Source organism: Cynocephalus volans, chromosome 11 (genome assembly GCF_027409185.1).
Source record: "Cynocephalus volans isolate mCynVol1 chromosome 11, mCynVol1.pri, whole genome shotgun sequence".
NCBI classification, from domain to species: domain Eukaryota; kingdom Metazoa; phylum Chordata; class Mammalia; order Dermoptera; family Cynocephalidae; genus Cynocephalus; species Cynocephalus volans.
Window position 1 is genome coordinate 26,004,629 of NC_084470.1, and position 26,412 is coordinate 26,031,040.

General features: G+C 36.2%; 3 protein-coding genes across 4 annotated transcripts in view; 2 read left to right on the plus strand and 1 right to left on the minus strand.

The window, feature by feature from the left end:
* The window catches only part of NPHP3 (nephrocystin 3), a 33,914-nt gene extending 31,463 nt beyond the window's left edge, over positions 1–2,451 (plus strand). The window contains exons 25-27 of the mRNA XM_063114389.1: positions 35–160; positions 781–896; positions 1,513–2,451. Coding sequence (XP_062970459.1) covers positions 35–160; positions 781–896; positions 1,513–1,687 — 417 coding nt within the window. The 3' untranslated portion in view covers positions 1,688–2,451. The remainder of the gene's footprint in view (positions 1–34; positions 161–780; positions 897–1,512) is intronic.
* A 2,662-nt stretch (positions 2,452–5,113) lies between these two features.
* Positions 5,114–21,380, minus strand: UBA5 (ubiquitin like modifier activating enzyme 5). Of its 2 annotated transcripts, XM_063114286.1 has the most exons (12): positions 21,025–21,380; positions 15,430–15,475; positions 15,235–15,324; positions 12,407–12,516; positions 11,533–11,619; positions 10,648–10,732; positions 9,801–9,905; positions 9,491–9,618; positions 7,399–7,534; positions 7,114–7,189; positions 6,861–6,967; positions 5,117–6,311 (listed from the first exon to the last, which is right to left on the minus strand). In XM_063114286.1, the coding sequence occupies exons 1-12, from the start codon at positions 21,378–21,380 to the stop codon at positions 6,228–6,230; spliced, it is 1,410 nt and encodes a 469-aa protein (XP_062970356.1). In that variant the 3' UTR covers positions 5,117–6,227. The 2 variants fall into 2 exon arrangements, with proteins under 2 accessions (XP_062970357.1, XP_062970356.1); XM_063114287.1 differs by lacking the exon at positions 9,801–9,905 and having other exon boundaries at positions 5,114–6,311.
* Positions 21,381–21,938: 558 nt separating this feature from the next.
* ACAD11 (acyl-CoA dehydrogenase family member 11) overlaps positions 21,939–26,412 on the plus strand; it is a 94,392-nt gene continuing 89,918 nt past the window's right edge. Inside the window, exon 1 of the mRNA XM_063114071.1 lies at positions 21,939–22,118. Within this exon, the coding sequence (XP_062970141.1) occupies positions 21,970–22,118 (149 nt within the window). The 5' untranslated portion in view covers positions 21,939–21,969. The remainder of the gene's footprint in view (positions 22,119–26,412) is intronic.

Below are 26,412 nucleotides of genomic sequence, written 5' to 3' on the forward strand. Positions count from 1 at the left end.
AATATTTTTGTTAGATTTCACTTTTGTTTTTTAGGGAAAACTTGACAAAGCTGTACCTTTGTATGAATTGGCTGTTGAAATTCGACAGAAATCCTTTGGCCCAAAGCACCCTAGTGTAGCTACTGCCTTGGTGAACTTAGCTGTTCTCTATAGCCAAATGGTAAGTTCCCACATTTTAACTCTTTATAAATGAATGATCTTAAGGTATAAAATATAAACATGGAAAAAAAATATATATATATAAACATGAGTTAGATATGGCACAGTAAAAATAAAATTTAAGTTTATTATTTATCTTCTAATGCTTCCTTTAATACTTGAGAAATTATTGAAGTTAGATTTTTAAGATGGTCTCTTCCTCTTAGTGTAAAACACCAACTGTTTAGTTCAGAGCATAGCCTTAGTTTTTAAATTCTGGAGATGTTCTACATCTCTCTATATAATATCGTCTTTAAACTTTTGGCATTTGCCCATTGATGGGTAAGAAACGGGTGTGGGTACCCATTGGGCAATAAAGAAATAGGTTTTGTGCTTATGTTACTGGATTATGGTCAAATGATTACCGAGCCAGGTCTAAAACTTAGGTATCTGACTTTCTCTTCATAAATTAAATTAATAAATTTAATAAATTTAATAAATAAATCTGTTTATTCACTTCTTTTAAGAGGATATTACCATTTTTAAAGTGCTTACAAAGTAGGCCAGCATAGTCTAGAATACATTAATGGTAATTTTAGGAACCTAGTATGTTTAAGTGAGCATTATTACTTTTTTTATAAGAAAAAACACATTGAAGCTTTGCCACTATATGAAAGAGCATTAAAGATTTATGAAGACAGCCTGGGTCGGATGCATCCTCGAGTTGGAGAAACATTAAAAAATTTAGCTGTGCTTAGGTAAGAATTTTTTTTACTTTTCTCATACAGCCCAACTCTTTCAAAATAGCTTGTATTTAAATCATCATAGAGAAGCACAAAATACTTATTGCCGAATATGTTTTCTCTTGGAGCAGGGAGGTGTTGGTTTTTGTTGCTCAACCTCAAGTGATACTAAAGTAATATCCAGAAGTGAAATGAAGGCTGCATGATCTATATTGCAGGGGAGTGTATCATGGCAAATAGTGAAGGATGGTACATTTACCTACCTCTGGGAGTAATATGGGCAATTTGCTGTCCTCAAAGCTAATTTACCATTAAATTTATGTTGACTTTTGCTTGCTCATTTGTGTTTCTCTCAAGATACAGAGAATACCTAACTTCCCTTTGCAGTTTCACTGCATCCATTACAACATAGTCTTAATGGTGTCCATATGAAACACTGAAATGTTCCACAGTACAGATGGAAAGGAGATGAGCTTGGATATTCTATTTTACTGGTCTCCCTAAATGAATGCCCTGGAAAAAGGGGAAAAATGAGCAATTATTCATAACTTGTTTTTCTGTATCCCGTAACATCATTCACAAATGGAAAGAGATTATATTCTCATTTTAAGAGTTTTTTCTTCTCTCAAAGCTATGAAGAAGGGGACTTTGAAAAAGCTGCTGAACTATACAAAAGGGCAATGGAAATAAAAGAAGCAGAAACGTCACTCTTGGGTGGAAAAGCTCCTTCACGACATTCGTCAAGTGGAGACACATTTAGCTTAAAAACTCATTCTCCTAATGTTTTCCTTCAGGTACCAAGGTAATAGCAGCAGTTACAATTCTTTGAAAATGTACCTTAGCATAAAATAATTAGACATTGGAACATTAGAATTTGAAACAAAAGTTTTTAAGAAAATGTATTTTTACTACTTAGTGTGATTTAGTATTTGTATGAAATCGTATTGGACTACATGACATTTGAAGTTGTGATTGTGTCTGTTTTGTTTAAAAGAATTGATTTTCCCATTGTGTGGGATTCAAGGATGTAGACACATTAGAATTCTAAGATGACATGGAGAGTAGATCATGAGAGGATCTGTCTCTGTTTCACAAGACCTGGCGGAGCAATTAAGACAAGGATTCAAGAATTCTATGACTCTGTTTAAATCTCTCAAGAGCTACTTTAGCCTCACCATTCACTTTGTGCTTTTCAGTAGTAGAGTGGCCCAATTCTCTACCTCAAAGGAATGTTTTAAGGATTGAAGGGATAATGTTTATGTAAGGTTTGAATTGTCTCCAATGAAACAAATTATTCACAGGAATACCTGATTGTTACATTTAAAAATTTTTTATTCTACCTTTTCCTTGAGCAGATTGGGCCAGTCCCTCTGATTTCTCTGCCCTTTATGTTGTATTGTTTATTACTGTGTAGTATGTATATGCATAATGTCTGAAGTCATTAATACAGTAAGGGGTCAACTCTTGAGCATTCTTTGACCTTCCCTAAAATATGGATATGACATTCTCCTCTATCTTCTTTCTTAAATGGCCTAAATCTGTCTCTTCATTTACCTCAAACTCAAATTAGTCTGCCATTTTTATACTGAAAATATTTTTTATAGATTCTATAAAAACGGCCACATTTTGGATATTACTTTATGCCATTTTTATGTTTATATATAATACCTTCATCAATTTTAATACTCGTAAGATTCCAACATGTATTAATTGTAAAAGTGAAAGATGTGATAACCATATTTCACTATTTTAAATAAAAGTGCAATTTCAAGGTTTTTTCCCACTGTAGTTTATACAAGAGAGGTACATTTTGCATAATTATTTAAGAAATACATCAAACATTAAAAAAAAGATTTGCATGTTGTCAATACTCACTATGTAGTTTGATCAACTTAACCTTGGTGACTCCATACAGTTTTAGTTAATGTTCTTTGAGGCCTGGCTACTCATATGGTCGTCCACAAGCTGGTGTCATCACCACCCAAGTTTATGAAAAATTCCAACTCAGGCTTCTCCCCAGACCTACTGAATCAGAATCTGCATTTTAGCTAGACCCCAGGTTATTCATATGCACATAAGTTTGAAAGGCAGTGGTATAACTCTAAGGCACTATTGTGTTGACTTAAAATAAATTAGGCAGGATCATAAAAGCATCCACCTTTCCCCTTTTGGGAGAAGTTCAAGAGGGGAAAAAAATAAAATATCTTTCTTGGTTTGCCAGCTATAAAAGGCAGAAAGTAATTGAGTTCACAAATATACCTGACATTGATCTTAGAATTAAGCTATGAGAGCTTAAAGATTGATTATTTAGTGATATAAGTAATTTGATACATTGTAAGTAATGCATTAAGTTCACCACCTTAAAAAAACTGTTTTAGGAAATAATCAGAGACTAGTACTATAGAAGAACCCTGAAAAAAGGAAAAAACTAGCCAAAGGATAGTATGGATGTATTCTTTTACCTCCAAAATTTGGACTTGAAAAACAGACAAAAAAGCAGAAACTTCTAATATTATTCAAAGTGACTTTATGGTAAAACTTAATTATACTTGGGGGATGACAACTCTATACCTTTCAAAAGAATCAAGTATAAATACAATAAACTATATTTTGATCTTAGTGTTTATTGTACTACCAACTCAGATGTTTTTATGTAGAATGCCTACTTCAAAAGGTAAAAACAGCTCAGTTATCTCTTCGAGTGTATTTGTGTGTACATGTGTATTTGAGGTTCTCAAATAGGAGTATTGTGTTTACATTAATACATAACTCATAATGAATAGGTCGACTACAAATCTGAATTGGTAGTATCCAAATTATGCTAGTTATAATTAATGTTCATTCATCAGTACTTTCCAGAAAGGGAAATATGAAAGAAATATGTGATGGGGGGGGTAGGGAGGAGGTATTGAAACTTCATTAACAAATATATATATCCTTAAAATATCCTTAAATATTTTTATTTTATTATTTTTTTTTTTTTTTTGTCGTTTTTTCGTGACCGGCACTCAGCCAGTGAGTGCACCGGTCAGTCCTATATAGGATCCGAACCCGCGGCGGGAGCGTCGCCGCGCTGCCAGCGCAGCACTCTACCAAGTGCGCCACGGGCTCGGCCCATCCTTAAATATTTTTAAGTGGTTACCTTTTTGTATTGATCAGTGTGTTTGTAAGTAAGTATCCAGGGAGTATTATTAAAAGAATAAACCCATAACACATATTCCTTCTGGTACATTTGAATAGAACCATAAATGAACTTCCCATTAACAATGAGAAAAGAAAGTTGAATATATTGTTAGTTTTACTATCATTTAGAATCTTTGTACTAAGGCAGTTTTGAGATTGCTTTTCAGTCTTTCACATAAGAATCAATAGTGTTACATATCTGGTTAAACATGATGGGTTTAGGGCCGACCCTGTGGCTCACTTGGGGGAGTGCGGCACTGGGAGCGCCAAGGCCGCGGGTTCGGATCCTATATAGGGATGGCCGGTGTGCTCACTGGCTGAGCGTGGTGCAGGCAACACCAAGCCGAGGGTTGCAATCCCCTTGCCAGTCACAAAAAAAAAAAAAAAAAAAAACATGATGGGTTTATTTAGTAATGCAAAATTCAGTGATGATTAATTTCCCATAATCAACTGCGTACATAAAGAAGTTTTCATAGCATGCAGACTATCAAGAGAGCCCTCTAGGTATCAACAGATACCTGTTACCAGATTTTTTTCTGTTTAAAAAAAATCCCATAGTTTTTAATAAAATATACTAGACACACACACAAAAAATAAGATTTGGCAAGTTAAAGAGCAGATAAAAGGCCTTTAGAAGATGGTGAATTCTAGATATTATACTTTATCATATAAAATTTTGTAGTTAAACCTTACCAAATTTGCGTACCAGAGTTTCCAGAGGGGAATTAGTTTAGAAAGACTTCATTTTTGAAATTCAAAACATTTTTAGTAACTAGAAAAGCTATTTTACAGTTGAATACCCTAAATTTTTAAAAAATGGTAAAAGACCTACCAAGGCAACATAAATTTCAAGTTAGAAAAACTATCCCCCTACTTTCCTGACTTCACTGTAAACATAAGAATCACAGTATAATCCTAGAATCTCAAAACTAACATATTGAACGTATTTGATATTTGAAACTTTCTGAAATCAGTTTTAGAACTTTATTTTACAAGTGGGGAATGTACTTTTAATTTTTTACTAACATTTTTCCCCCTAGCGGTACAATTTAGGTATTCATGTCTTCAAAGTAAAAATCATCAAAATAGGAGATTAGCACAGAAACAGCCTCTTGTAAAGGTTATACTTGCATGTTATTTATTGGTCTCCAATCCATTGGGAATGTATGTTAGCCAAGGTTCTTTAAGCCTTCATTATTTGTATGAAGTTCCAGAAAAACCCAGTTTATATCAATTTATAGTTTAGTGGTCATGATAAGGGGAAATGATACATCATTTATCTGATGAATATATTTCAGTCATTAGAAAGGCAATTCAGAACTCTTTTATGTCCACTATTCAGGACAAACTTTGCCAATCTCTCACTACCTCGACAATCAAATTTAAATGACGTATTCAGGAGTAGCCCATATGATAGGTATAATCTGGGTGATCTTAGTCTAGGTGGAATGATTTCTATTTCTTGGTCAGTGCAGAGTATAATCTGTTCTTCTGAAAGTACTTTTAACTGTCTATCCATGAAGACAGCTTCCTTTTATTTGCCTTTGTCTTATTTTGAATATACATATAAATCACAAGTTTACAAACTTTTCCAGTGACTTGTATTTCATCAGGAAATATTTGAGAGGATGTTTTTATTTTATAGGTTGACTATTTTAAATTCACTGTTGGTCAAGTTAGTAGTGGGCAATTTTCTTGTAGAGAGCAATTCCAAACACAATAAGTAGATTCTTTCTAGCTCTAATCAACAGGTTGTACCTCTCATCCTTCTCCCTAAATTTGAGGATCATGTACTACTTTACTGTCCATATCCTCAGGCAACAGACCACAAGGGATTACTAGAAAGAAAAAATATAGGATCAGGCTGGTACTACTACTCCCTCGAAAAGACCAAAGCATTTCAATGGCTATGTTTTCAATAATATTTATAACTGCCTACAATAGTCCTTTGAAGTTTTCTTACTACAATGAAACATACATTTTAGTAGAATTATTTAGTTGGAGGGGGGAGCAACAAGTAACATAATATTTCCAAAAAGTAAAACAATTCAGTGAAGATTATATATCAATTAATGTTGCTCTAAGTTTTATCTGCTTTAAGTTTTGTTTTATTTCAAGAGAATAGATTTAACAAAGAAAATAAAATATATGCCAGTCCATTATCTACATATTCTTCATCTTGGCCATGAGGTCTTCCAAGCTTTCACTAGAATCTTCCACTGTTACCTCAGGTATTGAATCTTCTTGCTGTCAACAAATAAGGGAAATATAGTGAAAAAAGAGCCATATGAAAATTCTTGATGCTCAAAAATAAATGATCAGGATGCTTTAACCATTCTCAACAAATTTATAAAGTAAATTTTCTTTAATAAATATGCCTTCTTATTTTTAAGAGACAAAGTCCTTTACTCTCCTCACCAGTCTTTTGATTGACATAGCAGTAATTTCAATAATCTTAACATCTCTACTTACATATTTTTAAATGATATTGTGGCTAAAACTATCAATATACAAAAATGATATCTTCAGTCAAAATCTATTATATTTGATCCATTAATGTGTGAATAAAACCATTTCATGTCCTTGTTTTCAAACACTTTAAAATAAACTATGCATATCTCCATATTAACACTGAATATTTCTGTCTTTATCACATCCTAATGCCTACAGTGTAAATTATCCAAACCAGGAAGTACTGCATTGGTATTACAAAATAGAATGAAGATGAAAGAAGATAAATATACATTTTCTCTTATATGATTATTTACTTATGGGTAAGTCAGATTTTAGAAGTACCTTTTTTGGAATTGTATATGCCACTGTGATTCCTTCAGGTAAGTCAGGAACTGGACCTGAAGAATTTTTTAGTTCCTCTTCTGAAACTTCTGATACTAGCTCAATACCTGTAGAGTTAAATTTGATCCTATAACAGTTTTTAAGAAACTTAATAAGCAATAATTATTCAAAATGTCTATAATCTTATAATTATATTCCCTGCCAAAAAAAGAATTTTTTATGCTACCATTTCAATTTATAAAAAAATTCCTACCCCACTCATTATCTTCATGTATTATCTCTTCCTCTTCTTGTTCAATCTCCTGTTTGGGCAGTGCTGCTACTTTTTTCTGTAGAAATAAAGCAGTAACAAAATGTTTTTTCTCATCACGCTTTTTATCTTACCAAAAGCAGGAAAGGACTTTCATTTTTGAAGTATGGTGAATAAATTAAAACTATAAAAATCCGGAATCCATTTATCTTCCAAATCTGTTTCTATTTTTTTAAGTTATTATCCTATGCAATGTAATCCCTCATACATTCTGACATTGACATATACCTTATATTCTTCCTGCTGCTTCCTGCAATTTCTGTCATCACACTGAGGATTTGGCTTCATGGACATAGTAGGAAAAAAATCCTGCATTGCATTGTATCCAAGGTAAAAACTAACAGTACCAAAATTTAACAGAAACCTAGAAAATAAATCAAAGTTGACTTAAATAAAGAAATAAAACCATAAAAGTACTAGAAGAAAGTAACTGAATTTTTAAAAAATGATTTGGAAGTAGGTAATGATTTTTATAACATGCAGCCCACAAATTTTCCTGTTTATAGGGCCTGGCTCAAAATAAATGATCGAATATTTATTGAATGAATGAAGGAAGGAAAAGATTACTCCATTTCATCAACTGTAGAACACACTATTATTTTTCAAACCTCTAATAAAGATAAAATGCTGGCAATTAAATTATGACATGTCAACAACTTTAAAAAGCATACTGATTTCAGAGACGTAAAAATGTGGAAGTATTTTAAAAGCACCTGAGGTGTGTACCTACTTTAATTTTTAAAAAAATTTTACATATAACTTACTGTAAGGTACATAATCTTAAATGTACAGCTCAATAAAATTTTATACAAGTCTTCTGTGTAACCACAGAAGGAACCAGATCAAGATAGAAAGCATTTCCAGTATCCCATAAAGCTCCTTTGTGCACCCTTCCCAGTCAAATCTGATTCCTTTTAAAAGCTTCTGTAAAGAAGAAAAATCATGTACAAAAGCTAAATGACAAGAGGAAAAATGTTTGCAAATGCATGTTCATATATACATAGAGCAGAGGATATTAGCAGACAATTCACAGAAAAATATAAGTGCTCAACCCTTTTCACAAATAAGTGAAAAATAAAATGCTTGTTTTTTACTGACCAGATTGACAAAGATTAAGAGTTTGATGACACTAAATGTTAAAGGTATGGGTGAACTAGGTACTACACTATGATGGAAATGTACAATCCTTCTGTAGGAGAAATTTAGTAATATCTGTCAAAGTAGATATTGCATAAACTCAAATTCCACTTCTAAAAATTTGTACTATATAAAAATCTAGTATTCAAAGATATATGCAAGATGTTATCTGCAACTTGTTAATAATAACAAAAAAATTTAAGTAGCCTAAATGTCCATTAATAGAGGGCTGGCTAAATATGACACATCTTTAAGAGAACACTTCATAGCCATGATTTTTTTCCATTTTTTTTTTTTGTACCATACTACAAAAAGTTTTGTTTAGACAGGCCACCAGTTTGTACAGGCTATTTGCTCTTAGGTGAAATAGCCCTGGACTGTTGCCTTGAGAATTCTTAAATATGCTTTCTACAGTTTCTTTGCTGGCGACTGACATTTCTCACTGATATCAGGGTGCCTCCTTATATCATGTTGCAGTTTGTTCTTGTTATATTGGAGGCTTAGGAACTATAATTAAGCTTATTAAAATTGTAAAATGAGAAAAAAAATGGCCTTAATTAGGGAACACCCACAGGGGCTCTGCTTTTAATAAAGTATGAGCTGGTTCATATACTCTTTAACATAAATTTTAGCTTTTTTCCTTCTTTTTAGCTATAATTTAGATAGTGTAGTTGCTGGATATGTTTGATTAATGCTTAATCACATTCAGATTATTTTTAGTAAGACTTAAATCAAGGTAGAGAAACAAGTTTGTTCATATCCAAGTCTTCACCCATTGGTCAGACCTGCAGAGATTTAAACCATTTGGTTAATGCTCCATAAATACACCAGTATGACTGTACCATTTAACAAGAACTATTCCAAATGCAGGGAGTAACTGACATTCTTATATATTCATATATGAATATGTACACACAGACGTATATATTAACATGTGATATTAATGTATTTAAATTAAGATATTGATATACATTTATGTGTAAAAGTACACATATACATATTTAAAATAAAATATACACATATGTAGTACACATACATAAAAAATATTTAAAATTAAATGTAAATTTAAAATAACAAAATTCTATACTTAGCCCATAATTTCAATCTTTGAAATGCTTCATGAAATATATTTATTTTTATCAAAAGCATACAAGACTATTCAGAAAAATTAACCCTCACTTACTTTAACACGTTTTGTACCAAGATCCCAGCAACTACTCCCATAGTGGTAGGAAGACTGGCTGCACAAACACCTTCTCGTTTCAGAGTTTTTTCATCAATATTTGCAGCAACTACAAGTGGTGGAGCACACTATATGAACAAGAATAGAAGAAAACACATTTTAAATGAAAGAGGGAAAATGTATGACATGTTCCAAATACAATTCCATCACATTAAGTTTGTTTTCTCTTGTGACTTGTAATACATTTTCAATGCCCCTCTGAACTCTAGTACCTAACAGTGAGAAATAATCCAAAGTGAATAATGCATACCGCAAAACAAGCAGATTCTCCAGGAATTATGAGCTGTATATGCCCTGAAACCGCATTTTCACTGACCCCAGATTCCATCCATGTTTGTCCAAGTTCATTACAAGCCTTAGTAGAAATTAGTTGACAAAGAAGATCATAAAAAAGCACGAAATAATTTACTGTAAATTCTTTTCCTGAAAAATTAGGGTTTAACTAAATGGATTACCAAGGGTTCTTTAAAATTAATTTTTAGAATAAATGAAGAAAGTTGTAAATAATGGAATATCTTGGCAATTACACTCTATCTAAAGAATAAACTGACAGCCTTTAAGAAGCAGCCAGTAATATTTATTAAATTGAACCACAGTTTATTGGATTTGTCAGGTTAATGAAAAGATTTTTCTAAAATAATAGCAGCAACAAAATAATGCCAAACTATCACTTGAAATGTTAAAAACAATAATTCAACACAAAAAATTCATTATTTTTGAGAAACTGTGTTTTTAGGCAATTTATACATATCTATACATTTACAAAATAAAGTAACAAAAGTTAAAACTAGTGCTAAGAAAAAGTAATATATAGAATTTATTTTGAAAATTATATATCAGCAGTATTTGCTAGTTTAGTTTCCTCTTAGCATAAAAGAGAGCAGGATACTGTAACATATGTCACACCAGCAAGGCTAGACAGGTCCCACAGCTATTAGAATAAATTTTAAAAGTAGGCTAAAAGAACATTATAATTAAATAAGATACATAAAAAGTTAAATTCAGAACTATTTTTAGGATGGGGGTTATATACTGATAGTATACAGGAAAATAGATAAATCCATGAGTATAACATCTTACACAGCAGGAATACTCACTGTATTTATTGTCATGCGAGCTTCAAAATTGTCCACACAGCTAAGAACCAGATCAACAGGTTTTCCTTCTTCTAACCCACCATTACTAGTCAAAAAAATAAACTTTATTTGAGAAAAAAAATCAATATGCAAAATACATTCTAATTAGACTCTGTTTAGTCACACATTTATTCTTTCATTAAGTGAGTATAATTATAACATAGTATTTAATATTAAAGATCCCATATATATCAAACATTGAATAACTATGATAAATAAGATCAATGATACTGTAGCAGTACTTCTTTTACGAGAAGTATGAGGGTGAAGGAAGTATAAAGTCTGTTCACAAGTTACCATTTCCCTATCAGCTTTCACAGACTTTTATTCATGCTTCATTACACGTATAAATATAATAAAAGCTAACTGAATTCAATTCACTATTTCAGTGGTGTTCCAAGAGTCACTGAAGAATACTGTTTTCAGACAGAACTGTAATCTAGAACACAGAACGTAAAATTGAGGATCCTTGTTTATATCACTAATTTACAGAGGGTTTTTTTTGTTTGTCTTTTGTTTTTGGTGAGGGCAATATATACTTTTTACTGAGCTTCTAATACATACACATTACACAAAAATTTTTTGAAAACAGAAAAATATTTATCAATCTGCTAATTCATTTAATTAATCAATACATTTTTCCAATAATAGATTTTTTTTAACTTTTTTATTTTTTATTTTTTTGGCAGCTGACCAGTACAGGGATTGAACCCTGGATCTTGGTGTTATCAGCACCACATTCTAACCAACTGAGCTAACCGGCAAGCCCTCAATAACAGATTTTCTAATAATACTTGTTTAACTGAACTAGACATTTCACAAAATATTCATAAAGAAAAATTTTACCTTATTCTATCCATGAAATGTTGAAAGTTTTCCACTGTGGTTATATTGTAATTGTGTACTTCAAAAAGAACATCAGGATTAATGTTCCTAAGAGGGAAAAAGGGAATGATTATAAGAACTACTAGCAGGAATAGTATAAAAAAGCAGAAAGGAAAAAGTTGAAAGAGCTAAAGAGCATTTAATATACATTAGAGAAGTCAAGCTATTCAAAGAAAATCCAAAGTCCTCTTTTACCTTTTTGTTCCACTATAAGGACTAGTTTCAAAAATGTGGATTGTCATAAAGATTACAAAAATGTAATTAACTCTAACTTGTGTCAATCTATGTGCTGGGAAGTAAACTTTTACCACGTCTGGTAGCTATACCTTAACCTGACAGAAGAGTGTCTTTGTTCCTTATTCAATTCAGGACAAGTGTGTTTGGGGCCACAAAGAATGTTCCAAGTGCAGGGGCTGGCAAATCTGGCCTGTCAGCTGATTTTGTACAGCCTTCAAGCTAAGAATGGTTTTTACATTTTTAAGCAATTGAGAAAAATATCAAAAGAAGAATAGTATTTCATGACATGAAAATTATATAAAATTTAAACTGAGTTCAAAAATAAAGGTTTATTAGAGCACAGATATACTCATTTTTGTGTTGGCTACAGCTGCTATCATACTACAACTACATTAGTTGAGCAGCTGCAACAGAGACCACAGGGTCTACTAAAATATCTAGCCCCATGCAGAAAAAGTTTGGCAATCCATGTCCAAGAGGTGGAATTCTTTTATAAGTGAAATCTGCATTTTTATAGAGAAAAATTCAGTTCTATTTCTATATCAAGTTAACTCAAACCAAGTACACAAAGTAAGATTTCACTTGCTATCTTATTTACCTCAAAGTATGTTCTGCTGCTTGAACTTTACTTAATCCTGCTTGATGAGGTTGGAAGAAAAGTCTATTCATGTTGGCCAGTTCCACCTTGTCATAGTCAAAGAGTAGCAACTAAAATGAAAATAGTAGTATTCTGATGAAGAACATACCAAAAAATTAAAAAGAGCAAAGAATAAACTAGCGGACTTGACGTTTGATGGGTTTAACAGTTTGATAATAGTATTGGCTAACACTAAAACAGTAGGTGCCATATTTCAATTCATTGAATGCTCATGTTAGGTAAGTACATTGGTACTGTTAGCCTCCTTTTAGAAATGAGGCAACTAGGTCACTTGTCCAAAGTCCCCTTAGCTAATATGTAGTGGAAATGGAATTTAAATTCAGGCATTCTCAATCCAGCACCTGCACCCTAAACACAATGCTGTGCTGCCTCTCTAAATTATTCACTGAGAAATTAACATTCATTCCATCTCATTGCAATTTTTAAAAATTGTGCCAAAATCCTATTTCATTCCAATTTTTTGCTAAAAGCCAAGAACCCATTGGATAAATTAAATCTTTAAGGAAGAAAAAAACAAATTCTGTAACTTAAATCTATAGTATAATCTGACTTCTTTTGTGAGTATGACACAATATATATCCATGCCATAGCTGAAACATTATTCCAAATAGAATTACTAACCAATCATAATTTTTGTTTCCTGCCATATTCTTGGGCCTATTTCAAACAGCATTTCACACACACACACACACACACACACACACACACACACACACACAACTCTCTCTCTCTCTCTCTCTCTCTCTCTCTCTCTAAAATGGCCGGAAAATCATATCTTATCAGTAAGAACAGGTTAGAGCCATTGATTTCCAAGGTCCCTTTCTGATCTAAAATTCTGTCAGGGTAATACAATTTTCAGCATCCTAAATTTAATAATAAAAAGAAGAATGGGATTTTCTTCTTCTCAATACAGAAACTAAAAAGAAAAAATTTAACCCAGCACATAGTAACACCCAGATAACACATAATATCTTGCTAGAAAAGATCTCAGTTATGCCCTCTAAGAAAATGTTCTAACCTTACTTATAGTCTCCAAAACATGGTTTATTTAAGCTCATTCAACAAATATTTATTAGGTCGGGCCAAGTATACATTTGTGTTTCTTCCTCATAACTTGTTGATGAGTAAGTTTCAGGAAATACTAAACCTGGGAACAGGAGGAGTGAATTGTAACTCTGCTGCTAATTAGCTCTGATCAGAGGTAAATCCCTTTTACTTTTAGGCCTATATTGTCATCTGTAAAATAAAGCAGCTAATCTACATCTGGTGACCCAGGGTGCACCAGATACTTTCAGGGATAAGAAATGTGCTCTGGGTCTCCTATCCTCTAACTTGCCTATTTAACCCCATGAATTAGCTTCTCGTCTATTTGTCCTAAAAGTTTAAGAAAGAGTTTTTGAAACTTAGGTGTGTAGATTTTTAGTTCACAAGCCTGACTGCAAACTGGAATCACTTGGAGAATGTAAAAAAAATACAGATGTCTGTGTCTTATTCCCAGAGATTCTGATTTATTTACTATGGGGGGCAGTCTGGACATCAGAATTTTTGAAAACTTCTAGTGATTCTAATTACAGCAGCATTTGATAACTACTGTTCTAGATCTTCACTATTCAAAATGGGGCCTGATCTAGCAGCATCAGAATTACCTGGAACTTGTTAAAGGAGTAAGAACATTTCCCCAGTTTTAATATGCATATGAAATCACCTAGGGATCTTTTTAAAATACACATTCTGATTTAGTATGTCTGGGGTGGGGCCTCTGAGAGTCTTCATTTCTAAGAAGCTCCCATGCTATGCTGCTGCTACTGTCTTGGGAACCAAACTTGGAGTAGGAAGGCTTTAGTAGTTCTTAAAGCATGGTCCCCAGAATACCAGAATCAGGATCACCTGGGACCTTGTTAGAAATGTCAGTTATTAGGTCGGCCTGACATCTACAGAATCCAAATCACTGGGGTAGGATCTGGCAATCTATGTTTTAAAAAGTCTTCCAATTGATTCTGATAATATACTCAAACTTGAAAACAACTGATTTCAGTGATCTCTAATATCCCTAGTTGATCAATCAGGGTATTTAAGTCAGCTATAAGCAATTTTTGGCCTACTTTGGTAAACCTCTTGAAAGATATTAAAATCTTAATAAACATTTTCAGTATTTTGGTTTATCTTTTCTACACTGATAAATGAGTACCAATTTTGAAACCACTTTAAGAATTTGGAGTGACCACTACTGCTGCTGGAGGCGGCAGCTGCTGCTGCTAGTACCCCCGGGACCCTCTGCAAGGCCACTGCCACCACTGGACCTGTAAGCTGCTGCCACTGAGGAAGCAGAGGACTGAGCTCATGTCATCTGCCAACAGTTCCCGGAATCATTCCCAGTTACCTAGCATGGACCTGCGTGTGAGGGGTCTAGGGACCCAGTCTGTACAATGGGTTTGAAGAGTCTGAGCCCTAGCTCTGACAACATATATGGAAACTTAGTATAACTAAAATAAATAATGAAATATTTTGGCTTTAGTTATGATTTGCCTTACTTAAGAGTACCCCAAACAAAAAAGTCCCTGAACACAATTAGGTAGTCCTTGTTTAATTTGCAATAATATCAACTTTTGTCTGGGCATGTCTCAACCCTTTGGGTAGAAAGAACAAACTGAATAAATACACTACAAACCAATAAACCATTAGTAATGAGAAAAAAATCTAATTTGTACCTGATTTACATCCAGCAGTGAGTAGTTCCCTATAAGATAGGCAACAAAAAATGTTTTTACCTTACCAATGCCACATCTTGTCAGCATTTCAGCAGTCACACTACCAACGCCACCAACACCTACTATTGCTACAGCAAAGGTACGGATTTTCTGTGAAATACAAAATTATATGTGTCAGTAACTTCATCAGATGTCACCAGAAATTATTTTCATTTATTGAAATTGTCTTCAAAAACTTGGAAAGGTTTATCATACCTCATAGTCATTTACAATTCCCATTCGCTTCAATGCCATCAGGCGGCTTAAAACAAAGGGGAAAAAAACATTTTAAAGCTTACAATGTTTAGTTAATAGTGATATAGACAGATATATTTCATCACAGAATAAACACCAAAACTCATTACTAATCCATTAAAAGAAGACTTTCAGCTGGCTTTTACCAGATTAAATTACCTGGGTAACTTTAAAATCACTGATACCTGAGTACCCTCCCAGGTGTAGCCTGTGAAACAAGGTTTTGTTATTGTTATTTTTTTAAAGCTCCTCATATGTTCTAATGTTCAGCCAAGACTGAGATCTACTGACTTAAATGTTAAGGATTAAAGTGAAATCCAACATTTTTCCATGCCTTGTTAGCATGTGTAAATATTTAATGTATTATACTCAGATCGCCATGATCAGAATAAGCTCATGTCTGGAATTCCATTCACTTGTTGCCTCTCCCCATATGGATGTCTGCTTTTAGTAAGCACCGATTGTATGCCAAGGAGTCTAAGAGGTACTTTAGTTACTGCTAATCTATTACACACACACACACACAGTTTAAAACTATATATGTATATATACAATTCCCATTCATTTACACTTTAAGGAATCAAATAGTTCTACCAGGTGTATCAGGAAATTCAGCAGCCCTCTGGCCCCCACCCCATTTTCCTCTTCTCCCTCACTTTCAACTGTATTACATTATCTCTAAGATGCTTTCATTGTTATTTCTTGATTTTCAGTTTTAGGCATTATCGGAAGAATTACTCTTACTATCTGTCCCTACTGCATGTAGACATTTCCCATTCTGCCAGCCTCCTGTATGGTCATTTTGGTTAGATGTAAAATGTTCACAACTGGGCTATGCAGCATATTAGAACTTACCCTTTCCTCTACAACTCCCACCCTTGAAGTTGATAACTGTCCTTATGCTATATATATCACTCATCAGTTTCCTATGTATTTTCAAATTAAACCCCAACACTCCACTAATCTAAAATTCCTCTAGATATGTTCATATGCATGAGGTGTTCTATCAATTTCATTTTTAAAGATGAATCTCCTAGAATCTGACATGGTGTCTCTAGAATTGCTGCAAACACAGCTGCTCCCTTCTTCATTAAACTACAAATTCTCTTCATTTCTTTATCCTGTATTAATCCCCTGCTTCCTATGTACTATAGGTTCAGTGGTTCTAAAGTGTGGTCTATGGATCAGCAACATCATCACCTAGGAATTTGCTAGAAATGCAATTTCTTGGGCCCCAACCCTATAATCACCACTGAATCAGAAACCTTGGGAATAGAGCCTAACAATCTGTTTTAACCAGCCCTCCAAGTAATTCTGATGCACATTAAAGTCTGAAAGCCTCTGCTGTAGATTAATTTATTCTTTTGTGGTTGGAAGAACATCTTCCAGTAGCTTTGCAAAGGATACAACAAAGAAATTTTGTGAACTCACATGTCTGAAAATGTTCTTTATCAAAATTCTATTCTTTGTAAAACAACAAATGGTATATAATTGTATGATGTAAGCTAATGTAAGGTTGAGGTAATAGCTACGCCAATTGTAAAGCTATGCCATTTGTCAGGTTAGGGGTTATGGCCCACAGACCCTTCAAACCTGTTGTACGGACTGGGTCACCAGACCCCTCACATGTCAGGCTGGGTCACCAGACCCCTCACACGCAGGTCCACGCTAGGTAATTGGGAAAGATCCCAGGAGCCATTTGCAGATGATATGACCTCAGTCCGCAGCAGAAGCAGCAGTGGCGGCAGCAATGTCGGTGGCCTCTTGGAGGGTCCCAGGGGCCCTGGCAGCAACAGCTTGCAACAGCCTCCAGCAGCAGTCCTAGCAGACCCTCCAGGGGCATCCTGGGGGTGGGGTGGGGGGCCTGTGAATCGGAGCCACTCATCCTTTATACTTAAGTCCATAACCCAGGACACCTAGGTGCACACACGCATCTATATCGGACAATAGCTAAGGAACACCTGGGCGCATGTGCATATTTACATCAAATGCTTGGCAAGATTCTGAACATCTGAAGGGCTCTGACCATTTTCCTATATTTCCCCTACAGCTACACACTCTAACTTGGTATAGACGTCTAAAGTTGGAAAGAATCTTCCTTCAAAATTTCTAAGGTATTGCTCCAGTGTCTTCTAACTTCTGATATTTCACACTGTGCCTCAGTTTGAATCTGTTCTTAAACATTGTGCTGAGTATTTGATGGACCCTTTCAAACTAGAAACTCACATTTTTCAGTTCTGAGAAATTTCCTTTAAGAATTTGGTGATTTTCTTGTTTGGTTTGTTTTTCCTGGACTATCTTTCTGGAACTCTTACTATTGGAAAGTCGAACCTCCTGGGCTGGTCCTTTACTCTTCTTTCTCCAACTTTGCATTGTTTTAGTTTTCTGCTGGATGATTTCTTTCAACTTTATTTTTCAACCCTTCTATTGAGATTTTCATTTGTTACTGTCTCCATTTGTAAGAACTCTTTTTAATCATCTGAATGATGCTTTTTATGGCACCTTGTTCCTATTTCATTTATAAAATATCTTCTGTGAGGATACTAATAATTTGGGGAGATGTGTTTCCCTTACATAGTCTATCCAAGTTGCTATTTTTATTCTTTCATGTTAGGAGCTTCTCTCATTCTTTGTTCTGCTCATATTTAAAAGTGGGACATTAATAAAGGTAAGGATGTGGGCAATACTTATTTGACTTTGGGCTTCACTGTAGGATGATCTGACCAGGCTGTTCAGTTGAGAAACCCACAAAGTCAGCCGGTATATTTTGGTCTTTCTTCTTAGCTTTATTAGATTCGCTTAAGGAGAATCTTTCAAACTCCAACCGGAAAGGTCCAGGCTGTCCACTGGTGGAAGTTAAGTGAAGAAACAAAGGCTGGGAATCCCAACATGCAGTATGTAGACACAGTTTACCCCTTGCTTTGAGTACAAAGACCTGCTCCAATTATTAACAGAAATCTTGTATTTTACTCTCTCCAGTGAATAAATTTCTAGTATTCTCTCCTGATAGGGAATGGGCATTTGCCCACCCACCTACAGTGGCCCTGGGAACCTGTTTCTTCAACAGACTTTCAACCAAAAGTTTTTTAGCCTTACCTAGAACCCTTCTATAGAAGTACCTATGCCTATTCCTGAGTGGTATACACCGGGATGCAGCCTTCAGATTTGTCTTCCTTGAGTATTAAATCAGTTATCCTTCATCCATCCCTCATTTAGTTTCCAAAATTGTTACTATAAATTAAGTAGACACCCTCTAATTTTTCAGTGGGGGGTTATTCCTTTTAAAAAAATTCCTTTACTATCAGTTTAGTGGAGTTGGATAGAAAATGATAGTAAATTCCTGTAATCAATCTGCCATCTTTACCTTGATGCTCCATTTAATCTCTACAAATAACCGCAAGAAGAATGCATTGCAACCCCCTTTTACAGATGAGGGAAAAGATTCAGGTTAGTTAACTGCCCAAGATCAGCTAACTGGCAAATAGTATTCAGAGCTGGGCTTCTGAACCAGGATTTGAAACCAAATTTCCTGATCTCAAAGCCTCTGCTTGAGTCTCATTTCTCCATATGCTTATATTTATATTCTATACCACATAATTTCACCGTGGTGGTGTTTGATCATCATTCTACATCCATTTAGTCTCCCAAACTAAAGCAAAGGAACTTTGAAGGTCAGGGCCTTTATATTTCTTTTGTATTGCTTGATGCAATTAAAATGGTGTGGAACACAGACAAACTCCTTTCCCATACTTTTTGCGATTAACCCTGTACTTTCCTTATCATAATTCTTACCACCTGAGTTGCAATTGTATGTTTATCTTTCTATCTCATACTCATCTGGTAAGCTCTGGAGGAAAAAGACTGTGTCTACTTTATATCTGCAGTGTCTGCACATAAGAAATATTCAACAAAAGGTAAATAATACCAAGGAAAGCTGAAGATAAAAAAGTGCTCAAATATTTGCTGAATGAACAACGATTCAAAACATTAAGGCTGACCTTTATTAAATGTCCATATGCTAGTGAACAGCTTTGGGTGTCAAGTGCCTTCTCCTATATAGCAATTTTAATAGAGGCAAATGAGAGAAAATACTACGTTTAAACTTGAGTGCTGAAAGTTTTTTGATTATTACAATGTAAAGGATCATCTCACATTAAAATAATTTCTGAAAGATGACTGAAAATATGACCATATTCCTTTGCTTTTTATTTTTTGAGAGAAAATTTCAGTCTTCATTTGTAAAATTAAAAATGTTTAAAGATGTCAAATGGAAGTTTCCACTCATTCTGATTAGAGATGTCAGTTCACGCTTATTTGATCTCTAAAAATTTTGGATTATTAACCCTTTATATTTGGCAACAGTTAAAACAGCACACTGTAAAATTTCCAGAGGCTTTGTATGTCACAAACCACTAAAACCTTTTTTAAAAATCAAAACTCTCATAATCTTTAAAGGAAAAGAGCAACAATAACTAATCTGCCCTATTTCACCTACATTATGACTACCCAGTTTTTAGCCACACTTCTTAATGGCTTATTTTTTTCTGGGGAGAAAGTTCTGTGTGAATCTTGGATTAAGAAAAACCTAATACCAGTCCGGGCCTTATTACTCACTACTATATCTATGGCCTAAGGAAGCTCTCTAAGCCTCAGTCTTCTCACCTAGAAAATGGGTGTAACACCGTAACAATCTCATAGGGTTGTGTTGAGAAGAGACAATGCATGGGATGTGCTTAGCACGTAGTGAAAGCTCAACAACTGCTTGCTACTAAATGGACTGAGCAATAAAGTCTTGTACAAGGTTTGCCATGTACAAGTGCTATTCTAAGAACCTTACACGTACTTTTTCAATCAGAACTACAACAAAGATAGATATTACCATCAACCCCATTTTACAGGTAAGAAACTGAAGCAGAGAGGTTCAGAACTTGCCCAAGGTTACCCAGCTTCTAAGAGAACTGGGATTTAAATCCAGTCGGTCCGGCTGTAGAGCCCTTACCCTTAACCACTGCGCTCCATTCCGCCAGCTGAATTGACAAGCCGTGTCAGGAAAGGAGAGGAACGGGCAGGCCTGGTAAAGTCGAATGATTTGAGATGCTAAAAACACCCTAACACCTCAAATTAAGGCTAATGTCTCTCTCCCTCGCCCCGCCCCCCCCATTTAAGATACATAGAGATGTCTTTATGAAATCCGAAGTTTATGTTTAGCGGGTCTTACACTTGGTGTCATCTTCTGAACCTTCTCACTATCAATTTTACATAGACCGAGGCGGAGTAACTAACAGAGGCAAGGGCGATAGGAAGCCGGACACATGTCCTCAGCAGGCCCAGAAGCAAGCAGCACCATATGGCTGACTCGCTTGGGTCTTCTGAAAATGAGAAAGATCTTCTGACCAGCACTAAGATGTAGCCTTGCCGGTTTGGAAACTGAACCCCCAGACCCAGCACAGGGTGGCGGAAGGCCGTGTGAGCGGGCGGGGAAGCGCCTCACTCCTGACCACACGGAGACCCTGACTCCGGCGCCCTCGCCTGCCTCCGACCCGCGGCGCAGGTCACCTGTACGGATTGGAATCCACCACCTCTGGGCTCATCTTCTCGATGCGGGCCCGGCTGCCCCCTCCATCGCCGCCCCCCAGGACCCGCCGACTTCTCTCCTGGGCGAGTTCCCGCTCCAGCTCCTGTACGCGCTGCTGCAGCCGCTCCACAGACTCGGCCATGGCTGGGACCCCGGCCGCCAACGCTCCCAGCCCTGGCCTTCGCCGCCGCCGCCGCCGCCGCCGCTCCACGCTGCTCGGCTGGGCGGGCGAGGGGTGTGCGAAGAGGCACCCAACCGCCGCCTTCCTAGCCCAGAGCGCCGCCGGGGAAGCGGCCGCAGCGCCACACAGACACGTCTCGGCCGCTCCCACCGGCATCCCGCGGCACCGCTTCCGGTGCGCCGCCGTCATGACTCCCCCTCCGCGGAATCCACCTCTTTTGGGTTCCTTCTTCACTGGATCTGCTAGACCTGGCCGCGGCAGGACCACGGCCATAAGGCCCAGAGCAGGAGGCCTGCGATGGGGCCTTTCTAACCCGGCGGCTAAGAGAAACACCAGGATATTTTATTCCTAGGCTTGACGTCCTGACCGGCCCTTTTCTGAAGGGGATCCTATAGGTCTTCCGCCTGCCTGTGCATTAAATTTGGGGGTGGAGAAGCCTCTGCGTTCTTATTCTCCCGTAGCGACGACGGTGGCTTTGCTTTCTTTAAAATCGAGGCCTCCAAATCCTAACGCTGACTGAAAATGTTAAATCCGAACACACGCTGGGAACTTCTGGCATTTCCCTACTAGAGTGTCCAGGGCCAGCGTTGCTCAGCAACGGCGTCCAGTGTGTGTGATTGGCGGGAGCCAGGCCCCGCCCCGGCCTCTCCCGACGCTTTAGGGCGGCGCTGCTCAACCTTCGGGACTTAGCTGTTGGAGACCCGTGGGTTCCACGTCTCCGTGGCCTGCGGTGTAGGCGGCGGTCATGGCGGCGGGTGCCACCGGCGAGCCGGAGATGGCTGAAGTGCTGCCCCAGCACAAGTTCGACCTCAAGTCCCTAGAGGTCTACCTAAACCAGCACCTGCCTGGTTTTGGGGCCGAGCCCGAAGCCACTCTGACCGTTGCCCAGTACAGGTATCGAGCCCGGCCTTCGCCTCCAGCAGAAACAAATCTGTGCATTGTGCTTTCCTTCCTCTGGCTCTGGGTGGGTTCTGTTTTCTAGATCCTGATTTCTTTTGCTTGCAGTGACGCCCCTGCGGGCAGGAGCTGCTATTGCCGTCCCCCTGCGTTCCGTTCGAGGGGATATTGCTAACTCGAGGGCAGTAATGCAAACACAGTAACATTCACTATTCCACTAGGTGAAGGAATCTTTGTCAAAAGGTTGAAATTGAGTGCCTCGAGGATTCACCGAGGTCATTGAGGGTGGACGTTCTTTGGAAATGGATTCCTTCTCTGACCTTTTGTTGCTATAACCATTAAATCTTTTACTGAGAAGCTGGTGTAATTCCATTTAATCGGCCGTTTTTCCGGCGGCTGCGTTAATGGCACCTGCTGGAAGATCTGGATTCGAATCTTAGATCTTTCGCTTAGCAAGTCACAGCACCATTTGGGGCCTAAGTGGTTTTTTTTGAAGCGAGAGACTAGAATTGAATGAGATAATCCTGAGAGGTTAGTCCCCCCTCACCCCCGTTGAATCTGGCTTTAGTCTGATGCCTTATAATAATAAATTTTTTAAGCCTTATTCTAAAAATCGCATTTTTAGAAACACAGGACTGTAGAAAGAGTCCTAGCTTGCAAAAAGCTACATCTGCCACTTAACGTCTGGGAGTTAAACTATGTTAAGCAAACTCGGAGAACTAGTTTCCTCATTTGTAACACAGGAAAACTGCCTGTTCTGATTAGTGCTGATAATGAAGTAGTATGGGCTGAGATGAAATGAAGGGCTTAAACATTGCAACAGCACTGTATACTAGTGGCATTTTATCACTGGCACTTATATTCTTTAACTACTGATTTTAGTGAAAAGGAAAATAGTAAAGAGATGGGTCAGGGCGAGTTTTGTAGTTGTAGAATAAAAAGGTCCCATATTCTAGCAGATACTGGGAGATGGAGAAGGTGGAATAAAGAATAGCTGAGGTTTCTAGCCTGGAAGCTTTGTGTTGTAAACAAAATTAAACAGATCAAAGTTCAAATTTCAACTGTTCTACTTGCTGTGAAATTGACAAGTTACCCTTTGAGCAACAAGTCCTGCTTTGCCAAGGAGGGCGGTAGTAAATCTCATCTTGTAGGATTGTTGGAGAGTTATCTAACAAAGATATTTAATTCTGAACTAAGTTGAATGTTAAGCATAATCGTGCTCAGTAAATCAAATTAGTTCTGGTATAAAAATTGCTTCTAGGGCGGACTGGTTAGCTCGGTTGGTTAGAGCATGGTGCGGATTAACACCAGGGTCCAGGGTACGATCCCTGTACTGGCCAGCCACCAAAAAAAAAAAAAAAAATTGCTTACAGAAATGTTATGTAAGCTAGATTTCATACATATGTATGGAACTATGGATCCCACAGAGAATACACAGTCATTTCCAGGACACATTAAAAAGTTTATGAAAATTGAAGACACATTAGGCCACCAAGGAAGTCTGAATAATTCCAAAGTATCAATCTTTGAAAAAAACATTTCACAATGTAAATGCCAAAAATTTGACAGAAGACAGCTAACAAATACATGTTGAGAAACTAATTGATTCACTGATTAAAGAGCCGATAATCTATACAGATAATAGTTTATCAAAGTTCATTATACAAAAGCAATTGTACTTTTATACTTTAGCAACAGTTAAAATGAAATTTTCAAAAAGCTATTGTTAATAAGAGCATCAAAACATAAATTACCTAAATATTAATCAAAAAATAAATAAATAAATAAAAGATGTTCAAGACCTTTGTAGAGAAAATGACAAAACTGTATTAGGAACTTAGAAAGAATTTTAAAAATTGAGAGTTGTCATGTACATCAAAAAGAAAATCCAATATTGTAAATTTTTATTTCATCTGATCTATAAATTAAATGCAATAGCAATTGAAATCCTATTTTTTTTCTCTAATTTGAAAAATTGCTCCTAAATTTTATGTGTAAGAGCAAAGATCTAAAAATAGTGGAAACACTTCTAAAGAAAAAGGTTGGAAATTTGAGTTAAGATGGCATGATATTAGCACATAGACGATGAAAAAGAACAGAGTTCACAAAAAGACCCACATACAGAATTTTGATATATGACAGTGCTGGTATTGAGAGTCAGTGGAGGGAAAAGAAGATCTTTTCAAGAAATTATACTGCGATAATTTTTGTCCATATGAAAAAATTGAAATTAGACTCCTTACTCTAGCTTGGCACAGTTCCAGGTGGATAAAAGACTTGAATGTTAAAGGCAAAACTATAAATGTTTGGAAGATACATAAGATACGATCTTTATGACTTTAGATTACAGAAGAAATTCTTTAAAAGGACAAAAGCAGAAACCGTAAAGGAAATGACTGATACATTTTTATTAAGACTCCTTAAAGAAAGTGAAAAGAGAATAGGAAATATTTTCAGTTCATATAATGGATTAAAGATTAATTTCCACAATATGAAGAACTACAATAGCTCAGCAAATGGCTGAAAGACTTGAAGACGCTCGACCTCATTACACTGTAGTAATAAGGGAAAGGCAAATTTGGAAAAACAATGACATACCATTTCACACCAACAAATTGACTTTTTAAAAAAATCTGAATATCAAGCATTGGTCAGGATATTGAGCAACAGGGATTCATGTAGGGGTGTGAACTAGTATAGCCACCATTGGAACACAACTTGGCATCATCTTGTAAAGATGAGATTGAAAAGGTATGCATGCCCCATGACCCAGCAATTCTACGAGTATTCCTAGGTGAATATTCTAGAGAAATTCTTTTACTGGGGTATCAGAAAATAATCTACAAAAATGTACATTGCACTGTTTGTCATAGCAAAAAATCCAGGAAACAACACAGTGTTTATCGATAGTAGAATGGATGAATAAATTGTAGTATAATCATATAATGGAAAATCTTACAGCAGTGAAAATGATTCAGCTACAGCTATACACGAAACATAATCAAAAACGTGTATATTGTTTATGGATATAAACTTCAAGGAAATGATAAATGTAAAATTTAGGACAGTAACTCTGAAAGGGAGGAACACACAGAGGGCTTCAAAGAAATGGTAATTTTCACAGGGTAGTGACTACACTGGTGTTCGTCGTATTATTCCTTATGCCTTATACATTTTTGGAAACATTCTTTTTTATGCAAAATTTATTTTTAATAAATTTTTTAAATCAGGTTGAGCCTCTTCAAGTCTTTCAGCCATTTGTCTGTTGAGCTATTGTAGTTCTTCATAGTTCTGCAAATTAACCTTTAATCCATTATATGCACTGAAAATATTTCCTTTTCTCTTTTCACTTTCTTTAAGGAGTCTTTAAGGAGTCAAAATTTATTTTTAATAAATTTTTATTAAATAGCAAATAATTGTAAATACAAAATATTGAGAGATAATAATGAAAGTATTATTTCACCTGATACAACAAAACTTGTGACTTGAAGCTGAGTGCCTAATATGTATCTGGCACTGTCCCAACCACTGGGGATATAACAAACAGATTTTGCCTTCTTGGAGCTTCCGTTCTATTTGAAGAAGACAGACAATAAACAAAATCCATTTCTAAGTATTACAATGTGGTAGAGGTTGATATGTACTCTAGGGAAAAAGAGAATAGGAAATGTATGGGGGTGGGGCAGGAAGGCTTCATTGAGAAGGTGGCATTCAGCAAAGACGTGAAGGAGATGAGGACGTGCGCAGTGTAAATATCTGGGAGAATATTGCTGTAGACAGAGAGGACCGCTCATGCAAGGGCCCTGAAGGGAGAGTGTGCCTAGTGTGCAGAGGGAAGCAGGCAAAGGTGCCTGCAGTAGTGTAAGCAAGGGCACCAGGGGCCCTGACAGCCCTTTTAAAGACTTTGGTCTTTGATTTGAGATGGGGAGAGATTAGAGGTTTCTAAGCAGAGGAGGGAAGTAATTTGTCTTTTTTTTTTTTAAACAAAATCTCTGCCTATTGTGTTGAGAGTTGACTGAAGGGGGCAAAGGCAGAGGCAAGGAAACCAGTGTTTTACAATGTTCCTGTAGAGATACACGAGAGTACTTCAAAAAGTTAGTGGAAAGGTTCATATTAGTATTTTTTTTTTCTATTTTTACACGAACTTCTGAAAGAACCCTCATATTAGTTGCGTGGGCCGGAATGGTAGAATAAGTGAGCACTGGTCATAGTCTAGGTATATTTTGAAGGATTTACTAGCTGGTTAATGGTGGGGTAGGAAAGGAAGAGACAAAGATTATTCCATTTTTGC